At 55.0% G+C, this 22,982-nt stretch overlaps 1 protein-coding gene across 5 annotated transcripts in view; it reads left to right on the forward strand.

Annotated features, from left to right (window-relative positions):
* ARAP1 (ArfGAP with RhoGAP domain, ankyrin repeat and PH domain 1) overlaps positions 1 to 21,450 on the forward strand; it is a 223,884-nt gene extending 202,434 nt beyond the window's left edge. For 2 of the 5 annotated variants that reach the window (XM_074954487.1, XM_074954496.1), the window contains 9 exons: positions 1,673 to 1,786; positions 2,364 to 2,506; positions 3,704 to 3,736; positions 6,246 to 6,328; positions 9,446 to 9,496; positions 10,931 to 10,994; positions 11,814 to 11,969; positions 16,624 to 16,662; positions 17,564 to 21,450. In XM_074954487.1, the coding sequence (XP_074810588.1) occupies positions 1,673 to 1,786; positions 2,364 to 2,506; positions 3,704 to 3,736; positions 6,246 to 6,328; positions 9,446 to 9,496; positions 10,931 to 10,994; positions 11,814 to 11,969; positions 16,624 to 16,641 (662 nt within the window). In that variant the 3' untranslated portion in view covers positions 16,642 to 16,662; positions 17,564 to 21,450. The remainder of the gene's footprint in view (positions 1 to 1,672; positions 1,787 to 2,363; positions 2,507 to 3,703; positions 3,737 to 6,245; positions 6,329 to 9,445; positions 9,497 to 10,930; positions 10,995 to 11,813; positions 11,970 to 16,623; positions 16,663 to 17,563) is intronic. The other 3 variants (XM_074954515.1, XM_074954525.1, XM_074954505.1) reach the window with 3 other exon arrangements.
* The last annotated feature ends 1,532 nt before the right edge of the window (positions 21,451 to 22,982 follow it).

Consider the following 22,982-nt stretch of genomic DNA (forward strand, 5'->3'; position numbering starts at 1 on the left):
CCGTCTGCAGTAACACCTCCCCTTTGCCTCCCCACGGGGCATGGGGAGAGCTCACCTCACACTGTGGCCGGTGCTGACATACGCTGTTTTTTCTCCTTTAAAGGCTCAGTCTTGCTTCCACTGAAGTCACTGGCAACACAATCAGTGAGTTCAGCAGGGGCAGAATCGGGGCCATGATGGGGAACTAGCTTGTACAGATTTGAAGGCCAGAAGGGATCATTATGATCATCTAGCCTTCTTTGGGCACGTCTTCACTAGAGCCAAGTCGGGCTCTAACTCAGGGTTTGATCCTGACCCCCTTCTGTCTACACACACAGCCGTCTCACCTGAGCTTAGTGGTGCTTTCAGCCCAGGCAAGTGGGTGCACCTTGGGGTATAGATTAAAACCCAGCTGAGTCTTTCACTTGGGCTGGTAACCTACCCACTTTACAGAGGACACAGACTAAATCACTGCAGTGCTGATAGTCCTCCAACGCCTTCCCACAATTCCCCCTATGTGCCCAGGACAGACAAGTCCTCCCACAATTCCCTTGGAGAGAACCATCGTGTGGCTCAGCATCTGTGGCACGAAGAAGCTGGGATCATTCCCCCTGGAGGCACACCAGGGAAGACAGAATAACATGGGTGAGGCTTTGCAGGGGGGCTTCTCACTCCCGGGCACGGCTGACCCAGGTGCCCATCCCGAGTGAGCTCTGCGGCAAAGACAGACCTTTTGACGCCCAGCTCTGATCCGTGGCCTTTCATCCGTTGATCTCCAAGCTCCTGACAAAAACGGGAGTATCATTAACCCTGTTCCCCTCTGATGGCAACAGCACCCAGAAGCTGCACTGGCTATGGTCTGCAAGTACCTCTTTTCTCCTCATCTGCCTTCTCCGTCCCCTCTCCAAGTGGCAGCACAGTGCCAAGCAGCTCTGCCAGAAAGCTGGGCTCTCCACAACAGAAAAGGAGAACTCATTAGGAAGGTGAATGCTGACTGTCCTGTTCAAAAAGCTGTTTGTTAATTGATCAGGCTAGTTAATTCACCCTGCACTATGCTTACTATTGATTTCCCATCAGTAGTATAATGGTGTGGCCTACTCCTTAGTATTTTCTGGTCCGCTGGCTATATTTTTTTCTGTGGCTGATACGTGATTCTGTCAGATTACACAAGCTAAGCAGTGCGTGTATGGGAGACCTGTAACAAACAATTCAGCGCTGCCTGATGTGATACGGATGCGTTTCCTCTGAATCTGTATTGAAGCAGTTACCCAGCGTTGTTCTAGGGGGTGCTATGCTGATGATGAGCCAGAAAGCTGAGGGACTGAGCTCTGCGGTCATTAAAAGCCCCCGGGCGCTCTTTGCCAGAGAAGATGCATGAGGCCTTGGTGATATCGTTCACTTCCTCTCCTAAGCAGCTGGGTAGTGTTGCTATAGGCTGTCGAACAGCCGCCCACATTCCACCCCAGAGGTGGCTGCATTCTGGTGGTGGGGGAAGAGGTGCTTGGGTATAGTTTGTAAAGCACTTGAAGAGGCTCTCTACATGTAAAATGATAATCCTCCCCCAAGCAGCAGTTAGTAGGCTCGGAAAGAGTTGAGTTAAAACATGCAGCTTTGGTCACCGTCAGCAGGGTCGCAGGGGAGGGGGTAAGCCGGATGGGGGCATTAATACACCTGTTCCTCCTCCCCCGTGCAGAGCGGCCCTTGCACTACTCTGAGAAAGTCCTGCCTATCTTGCACGACCTGGGGACGGACAGCTTCCTGGTGGTGAAGAAGCAGCTGTCCATGGAGAATATGCTCATCTATCTAGGTAGGTGACTGCAGGGGTATGTCGGAGATGTACCTCAGCGTAGAAAGGATCCGGGCCGCTCAGGGTTCTCGCACTCCCTTGTCTTCATTGTCCAAAAGAGAGCGCAAGAGAGCTGGCTGGTGCAGTGTTCATCAGGGTAGCCCTCGATATCCTCCAGACATGGAGCCCTGGAATTGCGGGAGTAGAATCCTGCACCCAGATGGTCCTCAAAGAAAGAGGAGACTCCTTTGCAGAGAGCCTGGGACACAAGGGAGCAGGGTTAGAAACCCTCAAAGGGAGGCCTGCAGAGCCCCAGAGTGTGTGTGTGTGTGTGTGTGTGTGTCCCTGCCTTTCCGTGAGGCCACCGCTCCCAGTGGAAACCGTCATTTGCCAATTACGGGACCAGTGGGGCTGGTTCTGGGATCCCTCGTCTCGCCCCACGGCCCTGTGCGTTGTCTGCCAGCTAGAGGTGGGATGGGAATTACCCTCCGGCTGGTGCTGCATGGGCTGCAGCCCGTGTCCCTCTGCAGCCGTGTGTTTAACCCCTCGCGCTCAGGCTCTAACAGCTCTGTGCCCTCCCCCCTTTTGCTCTCCCCAGCCAGCAGAGTGGGCGACAGCAAGCACGGCATGATGAAGTTCCGGGAGGAGAGGAACCTTCTGGGGCTCGGGCTGAGCACGGGCTTCCACGACCGATACTTCATCCTGAACCACAGCTGCCTGAGGCTCTACAAGGAAGTGCGGGTGAGCTCCCTGGGCTGCCACAATCCTCTCCCACCTCCCATCCTGGCACACCATCCTTTCCCATGCCTGCTGGCCTGCAGCACCCCTGCTGACTGAAGCCGACCTGAGCGAGCATCCTGTTTTCTGACTCCACTTCCCCTCTGGCATTGACTCTTTGCCTCTCCTTACCAGTAGCTGTAAGATCTCGCTGCGGCGGGGGGGGGGGGGGGGGGCTCTTCCTCGGGGCGACACTGTGGTCAGTGGCACTTGACTGCAGGCATTTCAGCTGGTTCTCGTCACCCATGGTCAAGAGAGAGGAATTTAAAGGGGAACGGGTGCAGAGAAGAGCTGTGAGGATGATCACGGGGTGGAGGGCCTGTCTTAGGGGAGGCGACTGGAAGGGCTTGCCTGATTTAGCCTAAGTGCAGGCTGAGCGGGGATTGGATTGCTCTGTAAATACACCAGGGAGGGAGAAGAGCTTTTGAAATTAAAGGATAATGTTGGCACAGGAACAAATGGGGATGAACTGGGCTTGAGTAAATGTAGTCTGGAAGTGAGAAGACGGTTTCTGACCATCCGAGGAGGGAGGTTTTGGAACAGCCGCCCAGCAGGAGCAGTGGGGCCAACAACCCAGCTGGTTTTAAGATGGAGCTTGTTAAATTTATGACCGGGATTATATGACAGAGTTGCCTATGATAACCGGGACAGGACTCAGTGACCCAGGGGGTCCTTACCAGTCCTATGTTCCTAGGTAGCAAACTGCCTAGTCTGTGTGTGCACCACTTCCCTCTGCTGGATGGAATCGGAGCTGCTTCACTGTGTGTCATGGGTCCTCTACGGCTAGCAGCTAATGGGGAGTCTCCTTTGGCTCAAGCAGAAAGGGCCAGTGTTGTCAGATTCGTTATAACACATTGGAGCCTTATTTACTTCTCATTCTCAAGTCCCATTTATCGCAGCAGAGATCACACCCTTTGTGGCCAAGTGCCCAAGTCCCTGTGCCCCACTGCACAGATCCTTGCAGCTTCCGGGCCCTGCTCCATGGGAAGTGAGATGCAGATCCCCATTGGCTTTACAAGCCTCCTGTTTTGTGGCAGTGCTGGGGTAGAATAGGGGGTTACCCAGAGGGTGGCACTTGCCCCCCTCCAAAACACACACACCTCTCCCCAGTCTGTGGGTGATCCTCTGTGTCTGGTTTAACCCCGATCCTTTATTAAACAGACCTTGAAGCAGCGGATGCCTGCCGTGGAAAACGTGAGTAGAGAAGTGTGTTGTGTTACATCTGAGCGGGATGATCTGTGAGCTTTGATTTGCTCTCTTGCCTTACAAGGTTGCCCTGGGTCAAACCCAAATCAGGAAAAAGGCATTGTTCCCAGGGTTAACGAGGGAGGTCTAATAGTCCCTCTGAGGAGTTCATCTGGCTGCAGTGCCCTTCTGTGGTAGCAGACGTTCCCAGGCAGGAGGGCGTGAAAGGATGATGAATGGGAGTTAGACAGTTTTTCACCGCTTGCCTGTCCCGGGGCGGGAGGCCCTGAGGGACCATGGATAACTGTAGAACCATAGAAATGATGGGTGAAACAAGTCTACTAGTAGGTCATTGAGTGCATCTCCCGTCTAGCGCAGGAATGTTCCCCCCCAATGTGCCTTCGGGGCTTTGTCCAGTCCCGTGTCAATGTCGTGTTTGATGGGGCTTCCCCCCCTCTTCCCTTGGGGGAGCTATTCTGCAGTCGAGCAGACCTCACCAATGAGCGGGGGGTTCTGGCATTCAGAGGACGGTTCTGTCCCATCACTCCTAGTTACACACACACACATCAGCCCAAGCAATTCCTCTCCCTTGATTGGACGCTCGCAGGCGCTGCTGCCTGGCGGTTCAATGCTGATCTTTCCTGCGTGTAATCAGCATTGCCAACTCCACACCATGACCCAGGGGCGCTTTTGTAAGTGGCTCAGTGTGAGATCGATGGTTTTGTAATTACAATTCGCCTTTTCTGTGTGTGCAACGTGCCTGAGACTTGACTGTGTAAACTGCTCCCTTTGAGTCTTGTACATATGAATATAATCAGCCATATTCATATGGGGCCTAAGCAGGAGCAGCCTGGAGACTGAATTGTGCCCCAGCGTAACTCAGAACCAGCCCTAGTAAATAGGAACCATGGGCCCAAGCTGCCAAGTGCTGGATGGTTTGAGAGGCCAAAGAGTTTGGTTTGGGCCATTAGAAGGAGGGGGCCAGTGACAAAATGCAGATCCGAACCCAACCTTCCCCGGAGTGCGGGGTGGAACAAAGCAGACATCGGGTGTATGTGCATGCCGCACGTGTAGCATACATTGTATCGCTGAACTCCTGTGGCTCACGGCATGAGCTGACATGAAAGTGGCTCTTTCGTAGGTAACACGCCTGTAACATACAATTCCACACCTAGAACGCGGCCCCGCCTTCCGCATAGGCAGGTCTGGAATTTCGGTTTGAGCCATTCCAGGCCAGGATGTCTAGGTCTCGATCCAGGCTTGTTGGTGGGTGTTTGAGGAATGAACCAGGGCCAGATGTACAGGAGGGCTGGCCTGGCGGTGAAGGCAGTAACTCCATTAGCATGGAGCGAGGAGCAGGCGAGTGGGGCCGGCTGGCAGAAGGAGGCTGAGTCTGTGAATTGCGTTTGGATTTTGGGGTGTGGCTGGGGCCCTTCTCCAGCAGCCAGGGTCATGTCTCTCTGTTCCACCCATGCCTCTCACCCCTGCTCCTTCCTCTCAAAGGGGCCCTGACGCCACCTGGAAAACCCGCATTGTGCAGCTCTCACCTGCGTCCTCCGCCCAGCTCTCCTTCAGCCCGCATCCTTAGAGATGTTCACGTGGAAATGGGATCTTTGTGGAGTACGGCTCCATCTGCTGCCACGGCCTCGCTGTCTGTAGGGCTTGTTGGGATGTCACAGACAGGTTGCGGGGAGCAGGCGCAGCTGGGCCCGTTCTGTTTGTATGCACACAGCCCCAGCATTAAATACAGGTCTGTGTCTGTGCTCGTGGGATCCCAGCTCCTAACTGCTCTGGGATACCAGCCCCAATCCCAGCTCCATGGGGCCCAGGCAGAGCAGGAGTGCACATACGATGGCTTGGGGGGGCAGTGTGAACAAGACCCTAATGCGGGTCAGGCCTCCCCCCCAACCAGCAGTAGGGGTTACACATGCACATCTGAGGACAGGATTTGCCTCAGCAAGGTCTGTGAGTGGCAGAGCTCCAACCCTACTCTCCGCTCAAGACACACACCCCACACTCCCATTCCTTCCTGGCATTCACCTTTACACTTCAGAACCACAAAACATGAGGAGCTGCCTCCTGTTCTTTTCTGAGCAAGACCTTCTGTGTCACCCCCTCCTCCTCCTCTTTACTCAACCCTTTGAAACCCTGAGGCTGAAACTGATAGGACCCACCTGGTCTGGTTGCTGGGTGAGTCAGGAGAACAGCACTGCACCATTTGCTTGCCCTTGGTGCTCTATTGCAGGCTGGTCTCTAAGAAGGCGTTATATTCATGTCTGTCTGTCCCAGAAGGGTATTTCTGTTGTTGAGGGAAGAAAACCCTTCCTCTTTTTGTGTGTTGCTTTGGCATCATTCAGAGTTCTGCTCACTGGAGCTGAGCTCACCAGAATGGACTGTCCCCAGCAATCAGAACTGGAAGCTGATCCAGATTGTATGCGTCTGCACCGTGGCAATGGGTTCACTGTTGATGTTGGGTTGTTTCTCTCTCTGACTCCCTCTTGTCCTTCTGTCTCCCCAGAGCCACAGACCGGAGAAAGAGTGGCCAGTCAAGAATCTGAAAGTTTACCTGGGAATTAAGAAGAAACTGCGCCCTCCGTCCTGGTGAGCAATGGGTTGGAGTCTGAACAGCGGCACTTCTCGTGGGTCCTGAGCTCAGTCAGCCCTGCCAGCAGGAAGCCATGGGGCCACCATGGCAACGCAATGAACAAGGTCTAGTAGATAGAGCAGAGGGATGGGGAGCTGGGAGCTCTGGATTCAACTCCCGGATCTGCCAGCAAATAGCTGGGGGGCCTCAGGGAAGTCACTTCGCCACTCTTTGCCTCAGTTTCCCCATTTGTGAAATAGGGGTGATGGTACAGCTGAGTGTGAGATTGCGAGGCTTCATTCATTCATGCTCTGAGCACTGCTCTTGGCGCAATGAGGATCCTGCATGGGGCCTCTCGGCACGACCTCAGTACAGTAATAAACAGTTGAAATGGAGCGCTGCTATCGTATCTTCCATCAGATCCATTCCAGTTATTTATTACTGTACTGCAGTCGTGCCTAGGAACCCCGTTGAGGATCCAGGGTCCATGGCAGTACCTGATAAGCAGCTGCTGACTTTTATGGAGGTGACGGTCATCCTAGGCCAATAGCACTGCCCCCATTTCACAGAAGGGGAAACTGAGGCACAAAGACGGAACGTGGAATTGCCCAAGGCCGTGCTGTGGCAGAACTGGGAGAGCTGAGTCCCAGTCCCCAACGCAGTCCACTCGGTCTCTACTGACCCACATCACTGTCATGCTAAAGCCAAGCTGCAGGGCGAGGAGCCATCAGCTGCCTGCACAACAGTGCTGTGGTTTCCCTGCTGTGAACCCGGTGTTAGCTGCTGCACCTTGCCCATGGAGCAGAGCTGTGTGCCGGGAGGTGGCCAGCAGAGGTGCGTAAAACCCCGTGGAGGCGCCTTTGCCCTGGGCTGCACAAGACTCAGCTGTCTCGCTGTTGTGCGTTCAGCTCTGAGGTTTGCTGCTCTCTGCTGTTCCTGAGGGCGGATGAAAGCCGGGAACAAAGCCTGGGTGCGTTGTCAGTGCTGCAGGTGTCAGCAAAGGAGCCGCGCACAGTCCCAATCGCTGGGGCTTCTCCTGTTCTCTGGCTTCTTGCCACCAGATGTCAGAGCAGCCTAGCGAGCCACAGTCCTCTTCCTCCTGAGCCTCAGGCTGTGTCTGGGACACACAGGGCTCCTCTCCATCCCTCCCCTGGCATCCCCAGAGCCCCAGCCTGCCAAGGGATTAGCACTTCTAGGGAGGAAGAGTGCTGGCCTGCCCCTTCAACGCCTTCTGCCCTGATTCCATGCCAGCCTAACGGTCCCTGTGCCCCGCTCTGAGTGGAGAGGGCTGAGCGTGGGGTTGCTGGGAGATGCAGGCCTTCGCTCGCCCAAAGCTCGAAACTCGCCCCCTCAGGCAAGGGGAAGGAGTCACTGACTGCCAGCCACAAGTAAATACTGGGGACCACAAATGAAAAAACAGGGGCAGGAGTGAAGGTTAAAGGTTAAAATCTGAGATCCAAAAGGGGGAAACCAAGCCGAGAACCCCCGACAGCGCCCACCGCTCCGCAGAGGACTCAGTGGGCACCGTCCAGAGGCACTCCGCCCAGGGGCATGGTCAGAGACGGCACCATAAATAGGAACCCCCAGTCACAGAGCAACCCCCCCACTCCCACGTCCAGCTTCCTCCTGCTGGGATGGACAACGGCCATCTTGGCCAGTGCCAGGAGGAGGTTGACAAGGAGGCCAGGGGAAGGGTGTGCCTGGATCAGACAGTGGGGGAAAAGTGCAGCCGGAGCCTCAGTAAGAGGTTCTGGAGCAGCTGCAGCCTGACGCCCTCGATGTAGATGTGCGCCAGGGTCTCCCTCTCACTGCAAGAGGAGCAGGTATCGGGGAATTCATGATCCACGCCAGGTGCACGCACATGCTGATAGCTCGGTGGAGGAGCTGCCAGCTGATAGCCCCGCTGGGCTGTGGAACCAGAGTGGGGAACAGGCTCCCCCACCTGGGTTTCTCGCCCTCCACAGGCGGCAGCAGAGCCTGGCACTTGGTGCCAGGAGGGCATGAAGCACGAGCAGGCACAGATGTTTCCTCGGTGTGGTTTGGAGACAGATCCAGTCAGCCTACTCAGGCAGAGTGTCGGAGATGGGACGGGCTCTGAGTTACTACAGAGAATTCTTTCCCCAGGGGTCTGGAGTCTGGCTGGTGGGTCTTGCCCACATGCTAACTGATCGCCAGAGATTCTGGCACGGCTAGGCTCTTGCCTTGTGGGGGTGGGGTTTGGATTGGACCTGCCTTATTAAAAATGGGCCCGATCCTGTGAGATGCTGAGAGCCCAGTATTGTTAATGCCTAAAGATCCTGGTTTTCAAGCTGGCACAAAGGCCAAATCAGATTCGTTACTCAAACCAATCCGATCCGTCAGATTCAAACAGATCAGATTCATGAGCCGGAATCAGTCTCTCCCTGCTGCAATCAAACCCACACTTGAAAGGAAACCTGAGTGCAGCCTCCCGGGGGAACATGCCATAAGCAGGGAGCACTGCAGGGTCATGGCTCTCTCTAGAGACAGTCCTGCCTCCTGCTCCCGTGGGCGGCCGGTGCCACGTGGAGGCCATGGAGCTGGCATCTTTGCCAGAGCACCACTCATGCCCAGTAGGTCGTGATGTTGATTTGGACATCGCTGTCTCACTGGCTGTGCCTGGGGGCAACTTGTGGGTTGGACACTGGCGTAAAACTGGGAAGAATCAGGGCTAATGTCTTTTGTTTTACTGGGCTACCCTGCTGTGTAACGTTGCATTGTGCTGTTAAACATCCCCCACCCCAGATGTGGCTGCATTTAATCAGCAGGCAAACTTGGGGATCCACTGGGTTCAAATGCACCACAAAACCATGAGAGAGGATGGTTTTATGGCACGTGGCAGCCTTCCGACCTTTGCAGAGAGTTCCTCTCATTGCCGGAGGATGCCAGCAATAGACTCAAGTGCCACCTGGCCTCTCCAAAAGCAAAGATCATGGAGGAAAGTGCCTGGTGGTGGTGACAAATCACAACAGTTTGCCACCGTAATGCAGAGAGGCTTGTGGTTGCTGGGATACCAGGTGTGCTCTGTTGGAAAACTTACTAACCTAACAGGTGGGGAGCCGTTTGGGAGAGGAAAGCTTGGAATTCAGCGTTCTGTTCTCTTCTCTCCCTGGCAGCTGGGGATTCACGGTGTTCTATGAAAATGAGAAGCATGAAAAGCAACAGTGGTAAGGAGCGGTGGCGGGCCGGGGCCCGGGGGGTTTGGCTGGAGGAGAGCTGTTTGTTAAGCTTAGCCAGGCCCAGACCCCGATCCTCTGGTGTTCAGGCAGACAGGGAGCGAGGCGGAATTCTTTTCAGAAACAGAACCATGCTCGCGCACCAAAGGGGCTCCGGGACTTCCCCGCCGCAGGAGACTTGGGGAGGAGGAGTCGTTTCTGCACAGAAATGTCCCTGGCCAGGATCTGTCTGCATGGCCTTGTACAGTTATTATTGAAACAAATTCATCGCCGTGCCAGACTGTAGCTACTTAAAACCCCCATCTGTGGGCCCCCGTCACTTGAACTAAATGAGAATCTCTATGGATAGGGGTCTATGACATACAGACCAGCAATGCTGAGTCCATCCCGGAGAGAGGAGGGGGCTCTCTCTCACCCCGTTCCCCAGCATTTTATTTAAAGGAGCCACTATCCATTTCTTCAACCATCTGTCCCTCTAGATCAGTGGTTCTCAAACTTTTGTGCCGGTGACCCCTTTCACACAGCAAGCCTCTGAGTGCGACCCCCCCTTATAAATTAAAAACACTTTTTATGTATTTAACACCATTATAAATGCTGGAGGGAAAGTGGGGTTTGGGGTGCAGGCTGACAGCTCGCAACCTCCCAATGTAATAACCTCGTGACCCCCCGAGGGGTCCCAACCCCCAGTTTGAGAACCCCTGACCTAGATTCCCTCCCTCTGGCTCTGCCAGCCTAGCTGCTGTCTCTGTCTAATTATCTAGAGCTCAGAAGCAGCTTTCATCATCCGACGCTCCAGATGTTCTCTGATCACGAATGATGATGTCAGGAATAGATCACTCGACACACAGCTGTATTTCTTAATCACGGTGATACCCATGTACGCCCACAGCCTGGCAGCCAGGACCCCATCCTGAGAGATGCTGAAAGCCTAGTAACGTTGGGGCCTGATTTTGAATACCTAAAGATCCTGGTTTTCAACCTGGCACAAAGGCCAAATCAGATTCGTGACTCAAACCAATCTGATCCGTCAGATTCAAACAAATCAGATTCATGAGCCGGAATCAATCTCTCCCAGCTGCAAACAAACCCATGCTTGAAAGGAAACCTGAGTGCAGCCTCCCGGGGGAACATGCCACTGATACATAAGCAGGGAGCACTGCAGGGTCATGGCTCTCTCTAGAGATGGCCCTGCCTCCGGCTATCCCAGCAGATCCAACCCCACTGGTCGCAAGTGCCAGGGCTGGACCCAGGGCAGCCAGCAGCTGGGCAGGAGCCATCCGGCTGTGGCCTGGAATAACAGCCACTGAGGCCGCTCTGATTGTGAGCAAGCGAGCCGGCCTGTAGGGCCGGTCATGTTTCACATCTGCTCACGTCACCTCCGGCCGGACTCGCCCACCCTGACCGCCCCTTTGATCTCCTCCCCAGGTACCTGTGCTGCGATACCCAGATGGAGCTGCGCGAGTGGTTCGCAACCTTCCTCCACGTACAGGTACCACCTGAGCAGCGGGCGGCCCCTCAGCACGCGTTGCCATCCTTCAGGGCGGGGGGAGAGGGGACGGGGACAGAGAGGGGCCTTTCCGCATGGCTCGGATACACGCCCTGCCACATGGGGGGCCTGGCGTGGGGGTCTGCCGGCCTGACAAGACAGTCACATTTCACAGCCCACACAGCCAGGTCACCATCTCCCCCAGCCAGCCCAAGAGGAAGGATGGTCTGATGGCTAGAAGACTAGCTTGAGGTGTGGGAGAGCAGGGTTCGATTCCTACCCCACCACCAAGATCCTGGGTGACCCTGGGCAACTCACAGCCTTTCCAGGGCTCTGTTCCCCCATCTGTACAATGGGGACAGAGGGATGGGAGAGCATAAACACAGTAACGATAGTGATGGGGGTCAGATAAGTATGGCAGGTAGGTAGCTGAGCAGGTGTGTTGGAGAGGGGCAGCATCGGTCATTGATCTCCTGACCGGCTGGCTCAAAGATCCCCTTGAAAGGGCTGTAAAGCCTTTGGCCACTAGCTCCCCGCCCCGCTCAGTACTGCAGTCTCTGATCTCTGTCCAGAGCCGTATGTGAAATGCTTTGGTGGCTCTTAGTCCAGCTGGTGCAGCATTGCAGTGGGCTCTGGTTGCTCTCCGGACTGAGTTGAGACACATTGGCTGGACAGCACTGAGGGCCGCTGGCACTGCTCTGCGTCTGAATTAGAGAGCACTCAGTGAGGCCCTGTTCACTGGCACACTGAGATCCCAGGCTTGTTCCAGCAGTGCTGGCCGCTTCCCTGCTCACTCGCCATGTGTCTGCTCTCCCTCCCCAGAATGGCGGGAACGTGTGGCCCTCCGAATCCTCCAAGGTGCGGGCGTCGCGGACGCAGCAGGACTCCAGGTTGGGTAACATCTCGCTCATCCCTCTGCGGGGCAATGAGAATGAGATGAGGAACAGTGTGGCTGCTTTTGCTGCTGATCCGCTAACTGTGAGTGACAACCAATCGGTGCTGGGTTTCACGGTGCAGGGAGTGGCATCCCACTGGCTCGTAGCATCACGCCTGTAGAGCGGGTGGGACGGGCGCAGGATCCCCACACCCGGGGGTTTCCTCCAGAGTGAGATCAGTAGGCGAGAGCTGGGTGGGGTTGGCGAACACAGAGCATTTTCTGCTGTTAGCTTGGCTCGCAATCCTTTCCCGGCCTCTGTCCTAGTCATTGACTCAGAGTAACCAAAGCCAGGAGGGCAGGGTTCGTTCTTTGCCCGTGTTGGGTAACTGTTCCCAGCAGGCCTAGGGGCCCATTGTCCAACGGTCGGCAGGGAGGTACCTGCAGGCGTGATGCAGCGACAGGGGATGCAGCTCGGCAGATGATTTCTCCTGGTAATTGGGGTCTCTGCTTTGAAATTCCTTCTCCATTACAAATCCGCTCCCTGTCCCTCTCCTTTCCCTCTCCTTGGTCTGGACTCTGTCCACACACAATGGCAGCACGGGGGACTGCCGGAGAGGCTACTGCAGACTGTGATTCGTCTACTGTTTCTTCCACAAATGTGGAAACCTCTCGGATTCGCTTGAGCAACAAGGCCCGAACCAGCAGTCGGCGACTCAGATAAGGACCAGCTGGGTGTGGGCAGTTAGCAAAGAGCTGGTCTTTATCTGATTGCCAACGGACTGATCCTGGGGGTCCTTATTGCTGTTATAAACCTGACCAGAAGCTTTTCTCCTGGGCCCTGAAAGCAGGACAGCTGGGTCTAAGGAATGCGGCTGGTGGCCAGAGGGAAGCCACTGGCAGGTAGCAGTGTTCCTCCTGGCCAGCTCCTCCTCCATGGCTTGGGGACTGGGCAATTGGCCGTCCGATGCTTTCCAGCTACAAGCCCAGGTTGGTAGGGACTGAACCTCGTTACTGCTCAGTGGCTTGGTGTTAAATGAGCTTGGCGGGTCTCACGCCAGTTCCTAATGGACCAGTGTCTGTGTGGCATAAAACCACGACTCCAATGGGTGGGGGCCATGACATGAACCGGTGGGTCTCAGCCCAATGGCTAGCAGACAAGCATTCCTACACAAACACCACCTTCACAAGGGGCCACTAGCAGGCCTCTCTGCAGAGAAGCCAGGGACTGAACGGGCCTCTCTAGAGGGGTCAGTTCAGGGCAGGGTCATGGCATACTGGCCAGGTGTCCGGGCAGGAAGCTTGCCCCACCACTGCATGGGCTGTATTTCCGCTGTGGGTCAGGAAGGGACCAACACTTCCTAGCACTGAATTCACGATGTCCATGGTTAAAGGTCTGTTAGTACAAGCGCCCTTTGCCGGGGAGATCCAGGCCGTGCAGCGCATAGCACCCCGGGCCCTGCCTTCCCTCAGGTTTATAATGACAGCTATGGTGGAACGGGATCTCCAGCGTGGCTCTTTAGAATGGGATGCGTCTGGCTTTTTGCTTGGCAGACGGGATGGGGAGAAATGCCCCCCACCCTGGGGTCCGATCGGACTCTGCTTCGTGTTTGCTTCTGCTCTTGCTCGGTTCGAGAGTTTGGGGCTAACCCTGCAGCTGGCAGCCATTTCCCGTCTCTGTCCCTCAGGATGTGTCCGCAGGCCGAACTGCAGACAGCGGGTGCTGCACCGAGGCAGCTGGCTCAGCCCCGCACGCCTGGGATGGGGCAGAGGGTGCGAGAGCAGCATTCGGTGCGAGTCCTGGCCAGGCCGCCGCCAGCCTCAAGGGTGGGGAGCGCAAGGGCCGTGCGGGGCTTAGACAGCCCAGATCTCCCGGTCAGGAAACGCTGCCCAACAGTCTGCCGATGGCATCTGAAACACCACTGTCAGCATGCAGCATCGCAGGGAAGCCCCTGGGAGCTGCATCTTCTCAGGAGATCCCCAAATTAATAACCCTCTGCCCTTGTGCACATCAGTGAATTCACCCTCACCAAACCCGGGGAGGTGGGCCAGCATCATTAGCCCTATTTGACAGATGGGGAAACCGGGGCCCGGAAAGTTTAGGTGACTTTCCCCGGGGGACGGGGCACAGTGCAAATCCATGGCAGGAATAAAACGCATGACTCGGATTCCCGTGCTCTAACCACTAAGCGAAACTGCCTGTGGGTGCGGTATAATTCCTAAAAGGATGGGGCTCCCTTGTATAACCCCCGCCAGCATGCTCAAGAAATCTCTCCGCAGCGTAGCAAGGCTTTGAGGTGCTGAGTACATTGAACCAGGGCCCATTTGCCTAGAGCTATTGCCAACTCCCCGAGGATGTTCGGACTCCTCGTGGCCGAGCTGTCAAGGGGCCCGTTGTGCATTCACTCTGGGCGCCCGGTGCATTGAGCAAGGAAGGGCTTGAGCTGGCAGACGGAGAAATGATTCGGTCTCCAACCCCCTTGCTCTGAAAGCCGGGAACGAAAGGCATCGTGAAAGGGGGGCCTGATGGGGCGGCGGGTGGGAAAGCTGGTGAGTCCCGAGGAAGAGTTCTGAGTCTTTGAAGAGTAACTGGTGATGTGCCGGCAATTCTCTCCCCTCCTGTTTCTGGGATGGTTCGGAGATCAGCCAGAGCGCCGGGGCACTGTACCTGAGCACATCCCTCTGGCTGCGAGCCGGGGCTCAGGAGCGCTTGGTTAGACAGGTGTGCTGTGCTGGGACAGGCAGAGCCGGGCTGCGGCCCTGCCTCCTTCCTGCCCCCTCAGTGTGATTTTGCTTCCCTGAGCAAGGGCTGATCCTAACCTGGCCCCTTGATGGGACGGGCTGTTTCTCGGGGCATGATGCACCGTCACTGATCCAGAGAGCCCCAGTTACAGCTGAAAATCCCTTTCCGATGCAAGCCCCTGCCTCCCCATCCGAAGCTGCTCGGGCGTATTCGAATCGGCTGCTGGGGCGAGACTCTTCATCCCCCAGCAGATCCGAGGGGTCAGGATTAGAGGCAGAGTCTTCCCCCTTCCTCTGCAGCTTTTGTGCCAGCCCCCTTGGCAGCAGGTCTGGTTCCGCAGAAATGGGACATCTCTGCTTGGCTGATGTTTGTACCGTGGCTCCAAGCATTTGCCAGGCTATTAAACCTAGTGCCCCTTTCCTCCTCTGACGCAAAGGCTGCCACGTTTTCCGGCAGCTGCCGCTGCTGGGGTTGTTACTTGTGCAGCTGGCTGGATAATACAGCCGTTTTCCCAGGGATGTGTTTGTGGCACATCTTGTGGTCACTCCCCTCAGGCGTGCGAGTGAGGCAGGATGGTCGTGCGGTAAAGGTGCTGGACAGAGACCTGGGTTCAAGTCCCGCTTTGCCACAGACTGACCTTGGTCAAGTCACTGCATCTCTCCGGGCTCTCGCTCCCCATCTGGCTAAACAGGGATAATAGTTCCCGTATAGGGGAGTTGTGGGGTGCTCAGACACTGTGGCAGTCTGGGCTGAAACGTTTGATGGGCTCACAGTGCTCGCAGGAAGGGATTTTTAAAGTCACACTTGGAAGTCTTTGTGCGAGATGCACTTAGGTTCTCCTCCAATCAATATCACGTGATATTTTTTTTTTTTTTGGACCAATCCCAAAGCAGCACAGTTCGAGTTTCCAGTATTCCCGCTCAGACTGTGGAGTAAAGAAAAGGCAGTTTGAGAGTGAGGCCGTTGCAACGCGTGAGCGGGAAACTGCTAATAATGATTCCCTGTGACTCAGGCCTGGGTTATAGCAATTCACTGTTTTGCCCAAGGCAAATAGTGTGTGTCTTTTACAAGCCAGGGCCTTGGGGCCATGAGGTCTTATCATCGGCTTCCCAAGTACCCTGTTTTCTGCAGGAGGATGGGGCATCTCCCCAAGCACTTGGGGTTTGCCGCACAGTGCTTGTTACTCCTGCGGAGGGTGGATGCTGTAGAAATTGACATGTCCCCAGACAGACAGGACTACGATACAGTGGCTCTTGGTTCTAAGGAAGCACCCTGGTGAGGTTTATGCCTGCACCATCCCCGAGGGGGGGGTGAACAGCGTGAGGTAATGCGGGTTGGGTGGGGGCGGGAACAGCCTGGCTAAGGGACCAACCCCCAGCTCCTGCCAGTGTGTTTCTATGAGCATGTGATGTGCCGGGTGCCTCTAAAAGAGACAGAGGTGCCGGCAGGCCTGCCCCTGAGGTTCATGGGTTTGCAGGATTCAGCCAGATCTGGCAATTTCACTGCACAAGGCCTGGTGCAACACCATCATCGGTGGTCACGCTGGCTGATGCGGCGGTGCTCAGTAGGCCGTGGTGGTGGAGACGGTTGCGACTGGCCTGCTGGTCTCAGCAGCTGAGTTCTCCCGGGTCCACCGCTGAGCTCCCGTCTCAGGCAAGTCGTTTAACCTCAGCTCCTGCCCTGCACCCTGTGGTGTCTGGCATCCTGGAGTGAAAAATGCTTGAAGAGACCCAGATAGCGGCCACTCTCGGCTTCATAGGGTAGTTACAAAGTGAAGGTCGTCCCTTCGCCCTCTCCCAGGCCCAGGCAGCTAATCGATACGGGTGCACAGCGGGAGGGGAAACTGAGCCAGAGTTAACCCTTTGTTCCCCATGGAGCAGCCCTGTCACCTTCATCTAATTACCCACAATCGTTCCGAGCCGAGGAGTGCAGCCCTTCCAGCTACTTAGCGCCACCAACGATACATGTTGGAGAAGGAAAACTAACCCCTTCCTCCTTATTTTCTCTCTCTCCAGCTGCTTCGAAACGTATGAGCCAGAGGCCTAACACATCAGGTAATTCAGTGCTTCAAGCATTCCTGCTTGTTTGCAGTGCTCTGCGGCACGGTGTGTGCCGGGGAGATCTTCCCCCAGCTCCCGGGACCCGATGGCAGCTCGGTGGCCAGAATTAGCCTAGAGCCGTCTTCGTCTTCCCTGCAGAGCTACAGCTCACAGCGGATCCCACAACCTGGCCCGCTCCATCTCCCCTCAAGCGGCCGCTGCTCGGATCAGGAGGTCTCATGACAAGCTGGGACCTGTGTAATAGAGTCTACAGTTTCCATCTCGATCCCGGCTGCCCCTGGCCCGGCTCTCCATGGGGTTCAAACCAGGAGGTCTGGATCTAAAAGGCATGTCCCGGTACTGCCTGATCTGTGAGCCGACTGGCAGGGTCAGAGAGCTGCGCCGTGCTAGTGTGGGTAACGCCAGCAAGCCGGCACCTGCACTGTGCACAGGTATGGAGACTACATCTCCTGCCGGGCTGGCAGTGACAGCCGCTGGCCCTCAGCACTTCTGAAAACCTGGCCGAGTCTATTCAGGGACGTAGGGAGGGTCTCGGGGCCTAACTATGGGCACCCACAGTTTGGCCTCCGTGGCTTGCTCAAAATCACTCAAGTGAAGCAGAGTCAGAGCCAGGAGGAGGACCCAGGAGCTGACCTAGACTCCCAGTCCCCTCCTGAACCCCCAAAACCATGCCACCCCCCTTAACGACATAGCGGGCCCATCTCCAATGGACGGGCCGCAAAGCACTGCTCTGGGCCATGCAGGGTGGAGAAAGCAGCCCAGAGAGTGCGAGATGTGAGTGGGGAGGGATAGCAGGAGCCAGAGGGGCAGAGAAAGGCCCTGGAGGAGCCATTCGGCTGGCCAGCGGTCTCTCTCCCTGGGAGTCAGCCTAGTGTCTCTCTCTTTTTGTCCCCAGGTCCGTTTGCGAGAGGGGGGAGCCAGCCTGAGAGCCCAGGTGCGCACAAGTCATGTTGCGTTGTCCCTGCTCATCCAGCGGGGTCTGCACGGAAACTGGGGGGCTCTCAGGATGTGTGCCAGCCCCTTGATCCAATCATCTCCTTCTACGGCAAAGCCGACAGCAGCCGCAAAACAATAAGCAACCGTGTTTGATTTAAGGAAAATGAATTCATTGGCAAAGAGCGGCTTCTAAAGGATTAATTATTCAAGCAGACACTGTCTCATCACTCTTCTCGCCGGCTGTCCGTGCCGTGACCAGCCGAACCCCAGAGACGGGGCAGAGGAAGCTGTGCTGGGATGGACTTTCTGGACCCATCGCTTCACCTGGGAGTGTCTTTCTCCCCCATCACCAGCTGCTTCTTGCTTCTTCTTGGGTCCTGAATTAAAACTGGAAGGGCGCAGACTGGGATGGCCCCTCTCTGGTGCCAGCTGCTGCTCCGGGAGGGGTTAGGGGCTGGGGGCACTCTTGCTTTCTTTAAAATTCTTTCTCTCTATTTGAAACCGCAAGCCACGGAAAGGCAGCAAGGACCACCCAGCCAGGCCAGGCAGAGACCTTCCCGCAAGGGTGCTTCTGCTGGTGGAAGCATTAAACCCTCCCAAGGAGGAGCAGCGGGCTAACCCCAGCCGTTCTGTATCACTACGTTGGAGAAGGGCTGAAGGCGACCCACGGGGGAAGCGGATGGAAGGCTCCCATCGCTGCTGCTGGCCCCTCAGAGCCACACGCCGCTTCTCTCCTTCTCCTAGGCTGCCCGATCCCATGGCCACATGGGCCTTTCGGGTGAAAGCTTCGCCAGCAGAGCGTTAGAGCGGGGAGAGTCCAGCGCCCAGCCGTGGGCATGTGGCGATGGCTGAGTGGAGTCACGGCTGGGACGCGTGGCTTGAGGGGCCCTGGTGGAAGCAGCAAGAGACTGGGGCGCGTGTGGGGGGACGGGACTCTGGGCCAGCCTGAAGTTGAGCTTGGAGTGGGGCCGTTTGTCCTGGGCAGGGAGAGGGGCCAGTGCTGTCCTGGTCAACGGCCTCCTTGGTTATTGTTAATATTAAACGCCTGGGGAAGTCCATGTGATGGTGTCCCCGTGCTGCAGAGCAAAGGGAGGGGCTGGCAGCCTGAATGCAGCAGGCTAATGCTGGGGATGACCTGCTACCCCTGGGCTGCAAGCTGAGATAAAGGGGCAAAGACCCGCGGTCTTGGGGCTGCAGGCCAAGATGGGGGAGTGGGGGAGGGGCAGTTGCTTCCGCTAGAGGTGAAGATGGAGGAGCATGGGCCCATTATTTTAGTGCCCCAGGCCCAGAGGGAGAAGCAGCGGCCCTCTTCATCGGGACTCTAAGTTGGGACAGAGAGAAAGAGGCCAGTTTCTGTCTCCCTCAGTGTTCAAAAGTGGGTGCTCAGAGAGCCGAGTGATCAATTGCTAATGCACGTATCAGGCAAAGCCAGAGCGTTCTCCAGGTGACTAGCTACATGGGAGAATTCTTCTGTTTAATAGTCTCCCTTTTCTTTAAAAGCCTCGGAGATTCTAGACCCCAAAAAGGTTAAAAGAACATTACATCTGCATGGTCAAGCACCCAAAAGCCAGGAAATGGCAAAAGTAAGGTTATCCAGGCAACCTTAACTCTGCCCCTTGAACACGTGCATTATGGTATAGTGTTTAATGATGTGATCACATGCCATTTTCTCTGCAAAACCTCTGCCCCATTCCTTGTCTGGTGAATGAGGCAGGGACCACACAGTGAACAGCTGTCTTGTTTACTTCATGCCAGGCAGCTTGTGCCCTGAATGAGGCAGGTGCTGCAGGAAACCAGTGTTTGATCTTGTAATTAAAGAGTGTATTGTAACCCATACCCAGAGGGAAGAGTTAAGGTTATGCAGCAGTCTGTAACCACGTAACCTTAACGTAAGCGTCTTTTTGGTATGGAATAGAATAGTAATGTTCTATTTATATATAGCACCTTTCAGCTGGGGAAGGCAGAGCACTTTACAAAGGAGGAAAGGGTAATGTTGCTCTTTCTATCAGGGCTCACACTCTAAAGAACAGGTTGGATGCAATGCCTTGGAAAACTGAAGTTAGAGTTAAGCACGGCCATTTATTCTGTTAACCTGGGCCAAGGAAAGGGGGCCATAGGGATAATAAACATTTTGCACTTCCTTAGCCTCTTTTGCCCAAGGATCTCTAAGCATTAGGAGAGCCGCATTGTAAGGGTCATGTCAGGACAGGAAGTGAAGATGAATGCCATATCCTGCTGAAGCTACAGGGGAATTTAAGGAGGCCAGCTGGAGTGATCCAAGTAGAAATAGACCCAGGAGCCTGGTGTTAACACCCCCTACTCTTGGGGAAAGTACCAGGCAAGCTATGGCCAGTGCTGGAACCTAGTTTCTTTGCATAAAGAAGCCGAGAGACCAAGATGACTGGCTGCTCAGAAACAGCATGTCCAGTTCGCTAGGGAATTCCATCCCATCCTGGTGGAGGGTGACCTGGCCTCAGTTTTTCAGGCCTTCCTCACCTGTCCTCTGGATTACAGCAATATGACACACCTGGGCATGAAGCCTTCAGGGTTTCAGAAACTTCAACTAATACAGAACATTGCAGCATATCTCCTTAGCAACGTGGGCTCCCGCGAGCACATCGGACCTGCCCTCCGCTTCCCACAGATCACTGAATCCAGGTACAAGGTCCTTATGTTCAGAGTAGTCAATGGCCTCTGCCCAGTGTATCTAAAATAGCCCTGCAGCGCCAGGAGTGGGACTGGTGTGGAGCTCTCTGCTCCTCTGGTACAGTCGAACTTTCCACCATCATCTGTGCAGGAGACAGAACTTTGTCAGGGGCTGGTCCCAGACTGCGGAGTCAACTCCCCCAGGAACTAAGGACCATCACAGGCCTCCTCACCTTCCACCCCAAGGGCAATAGGAGCTTCTCCAATCAGCCTTCTCGAACAGAGGGAGATGATGGAGGCTGTCAGGCAGCCACTTCTGGCTTCCTGATCTATACCACTTGGCCCTGGCATTAATTGGAGCAGCTGAGGAGCTGCTCTAACTTACACCTGTGGTGTAATGTCCATGAGACAGGACACGGGTGCTCCATGGGTCTCGCCACCTCTCAGGATTTGGCCACAGGAGTGTAGGAAACAGCTGCAACCATGCGGAGGTCTAAGGTACCATACCAGGGCGCGGAGCAGTTATTCATTAATGATGCTGAGGTGTCCAGTGAATCTAGTTTGTTGGCTAGCTGGAGATTTTCGAACCAGTTGTCAGGTTGGTTCCCATTCCCCAAACCGCTCCTTGAAACGTGCTTCTGAAGCAGACGCTGTCTGTATGCAGCTGGCTCAGCAAAGCCAACACGAATAGCAGATGATTAACAGGGAATGAATGCTAGGAGTAACTGAGTCCCCCAGGGGTGAGAGAGAGAGCGGGATAAAGAGCCCCACTCAGGCCGCAGAGAAACAGGCACCAGAGTCGAAAGCTATTCTGGCTGGAGATCCAAGACGCTGGAAGCAGCTCACTGCTCTGCTTGGTGAAAGACTGAGACCCCTGTTTATGCCTTGTGGGCATAAAATGGACTGAAATTGGGGGCCCTCCGTGCTGCTTGGGGTTTTACACTCTGTGTCGTATGCGTTATGGATGGGAAAAGTCCAACTATTGAAGCGAGATGGTCAGGAACCAGATTTTCCATTCTGTAGGTCTTTTTTTTCCTTTTCTGTTCCTAAATGGAACGAAACCAAAAAATGCGGACGTTTCCCGCAATGTGAAATTTCAGGGCGCGGGGGGAGGGGAATTGTTTTAGATCAATTTGAAACATTTTGTTCCGACTTCAACTTTTTCAATTTGCTACGACGTTATCTAAGATAAAATAAAGAAATGGAAAGTTGTTCCCAAGGGAGACTCGGAGCAGCTGTTCATTGGGTTTTGGTTTGGTTTTCCTGAAATGAAATGTTGAGATCAGCGTGTTTCTGCAAAACGTTTTGCTTTTGACAAAGCAGCATGGAAAAATGTCCTGTTGGAAAATTCCTGGCTAGGCTACTGTTGGGTCTGTCTCTACTCCTGGGGTGAATCTGTCTGTCCTCCCGTTAGCACGTGCCTGGTCCCTAGTGCCTGCATGGCAATGCTGGACCCTGTCATGTTGTTTTCAGGCCTTTGTCTTTAACCCATCACACTCTGAGGAGCCCTAACGAGTCTCATTTGCTGACTGCCCACTCTCCTCTCTCTAAAGAGCCCCCATACACCCCACCTTCTGGGAGAACCAGGAGGCAGAGAATGACACTCTCCCCTTCTTTCTTCAGCTTACCCCCTGCTAGACATGATCACAGTCTGTAAGTATCCACATGGGGAACAAATATTTAATAACGGGCTCAATCTGGCAGAGGAAGGTCTAACACGATCCAATGGCTGGAAGTTGAAGCTAGACAAATTCAGACTGGAAATGAGGCATAAATGTTTAGCTGTGAAAGTAATTAGCCACTGGAACAAATTACCAAGGGTCATGGTGGATTCTGCATCACTGATCATTTTTAAATCAATACTGGCTGGCTGTCTAAAAGCTCTGCTCTAGGGATGATTGTGGGGCAGGTCTCTGGCCTGTGTTATACAGGAGGTCAGACTGGATGATCACATTCGTCCCTTCTGGCCTTGGAAGGTGTGAATCTAGAAGGGGACGTCCATTCCCACAGGCCGACAGACCCGCTAAGGCAGGTCAGTCATTCCAGTCAGGGCGGGTGGGACGGAGGTACGGGAGGAGTTGGGGCAGAGTCAGAATTAGCACTCAGGAGCCTTGCGGCCCATAGCCCTGAGCACAGACTTCTAGCCTCTTCCTAGAAGGGGCTCACAGAATGTGCAGGGCCGCAGAGACTGCAGACCCTGGGGCTACCAAATAGATGATAGGCCGGGCTGGGCACGTGTGTGTCCCGCCCTACCGTGACTGGCAGCTACAACCAGAGAATAAAGGCACCCGTTTTAGGATTCTTCTCCTGTGGTGACTTGTGTGACATGGGGGTGGTCACGCTTTGCACTAATCAGATGTGCTGTTCTGTCCGCCGTGGCTTTCTGTGTCCCTTTCACGACCTACGTCCTGTATGTAACATGGTCTCATGGGTAGGGCACTGAAGTAGGATTCAGGTGACGGGGGTTGAAGTCCCTGTCCTGCTATGGACCGGTCACTCCAAACACGTTAACGGCGGGGGTGGTCTCAGAGATTAGGCGAGTGAGAACTGTATAAGTAGATGTCCACGGGAGATGACCTCATGGCATTGCCCCCAGTTGTGCCCTGCACCTTGGCACATGCAGAGTTAACAGCATCACCAGGTCAGTGAGACACCTGACCTTGGAGGAGAAGAGCTATTTTTGTTCTTTAAAAGCCAGAGCTATTTTTAAGAGGCAGCCGTCAACCCTTAAA

This window comes from Natator depressus, chromosome 1 (genome assembly GCF_965152275.1).
Source record: "Natator depressus isolate rNatDep1 chromosome 1, rNatDep2.hap1, whole genome shotgun sequence".
Classification (NCBI taxonomy): Eukaryota; Metazoa; Chordata; order Testudines; family Cheloniidae; genus Natator; species Natator depressus.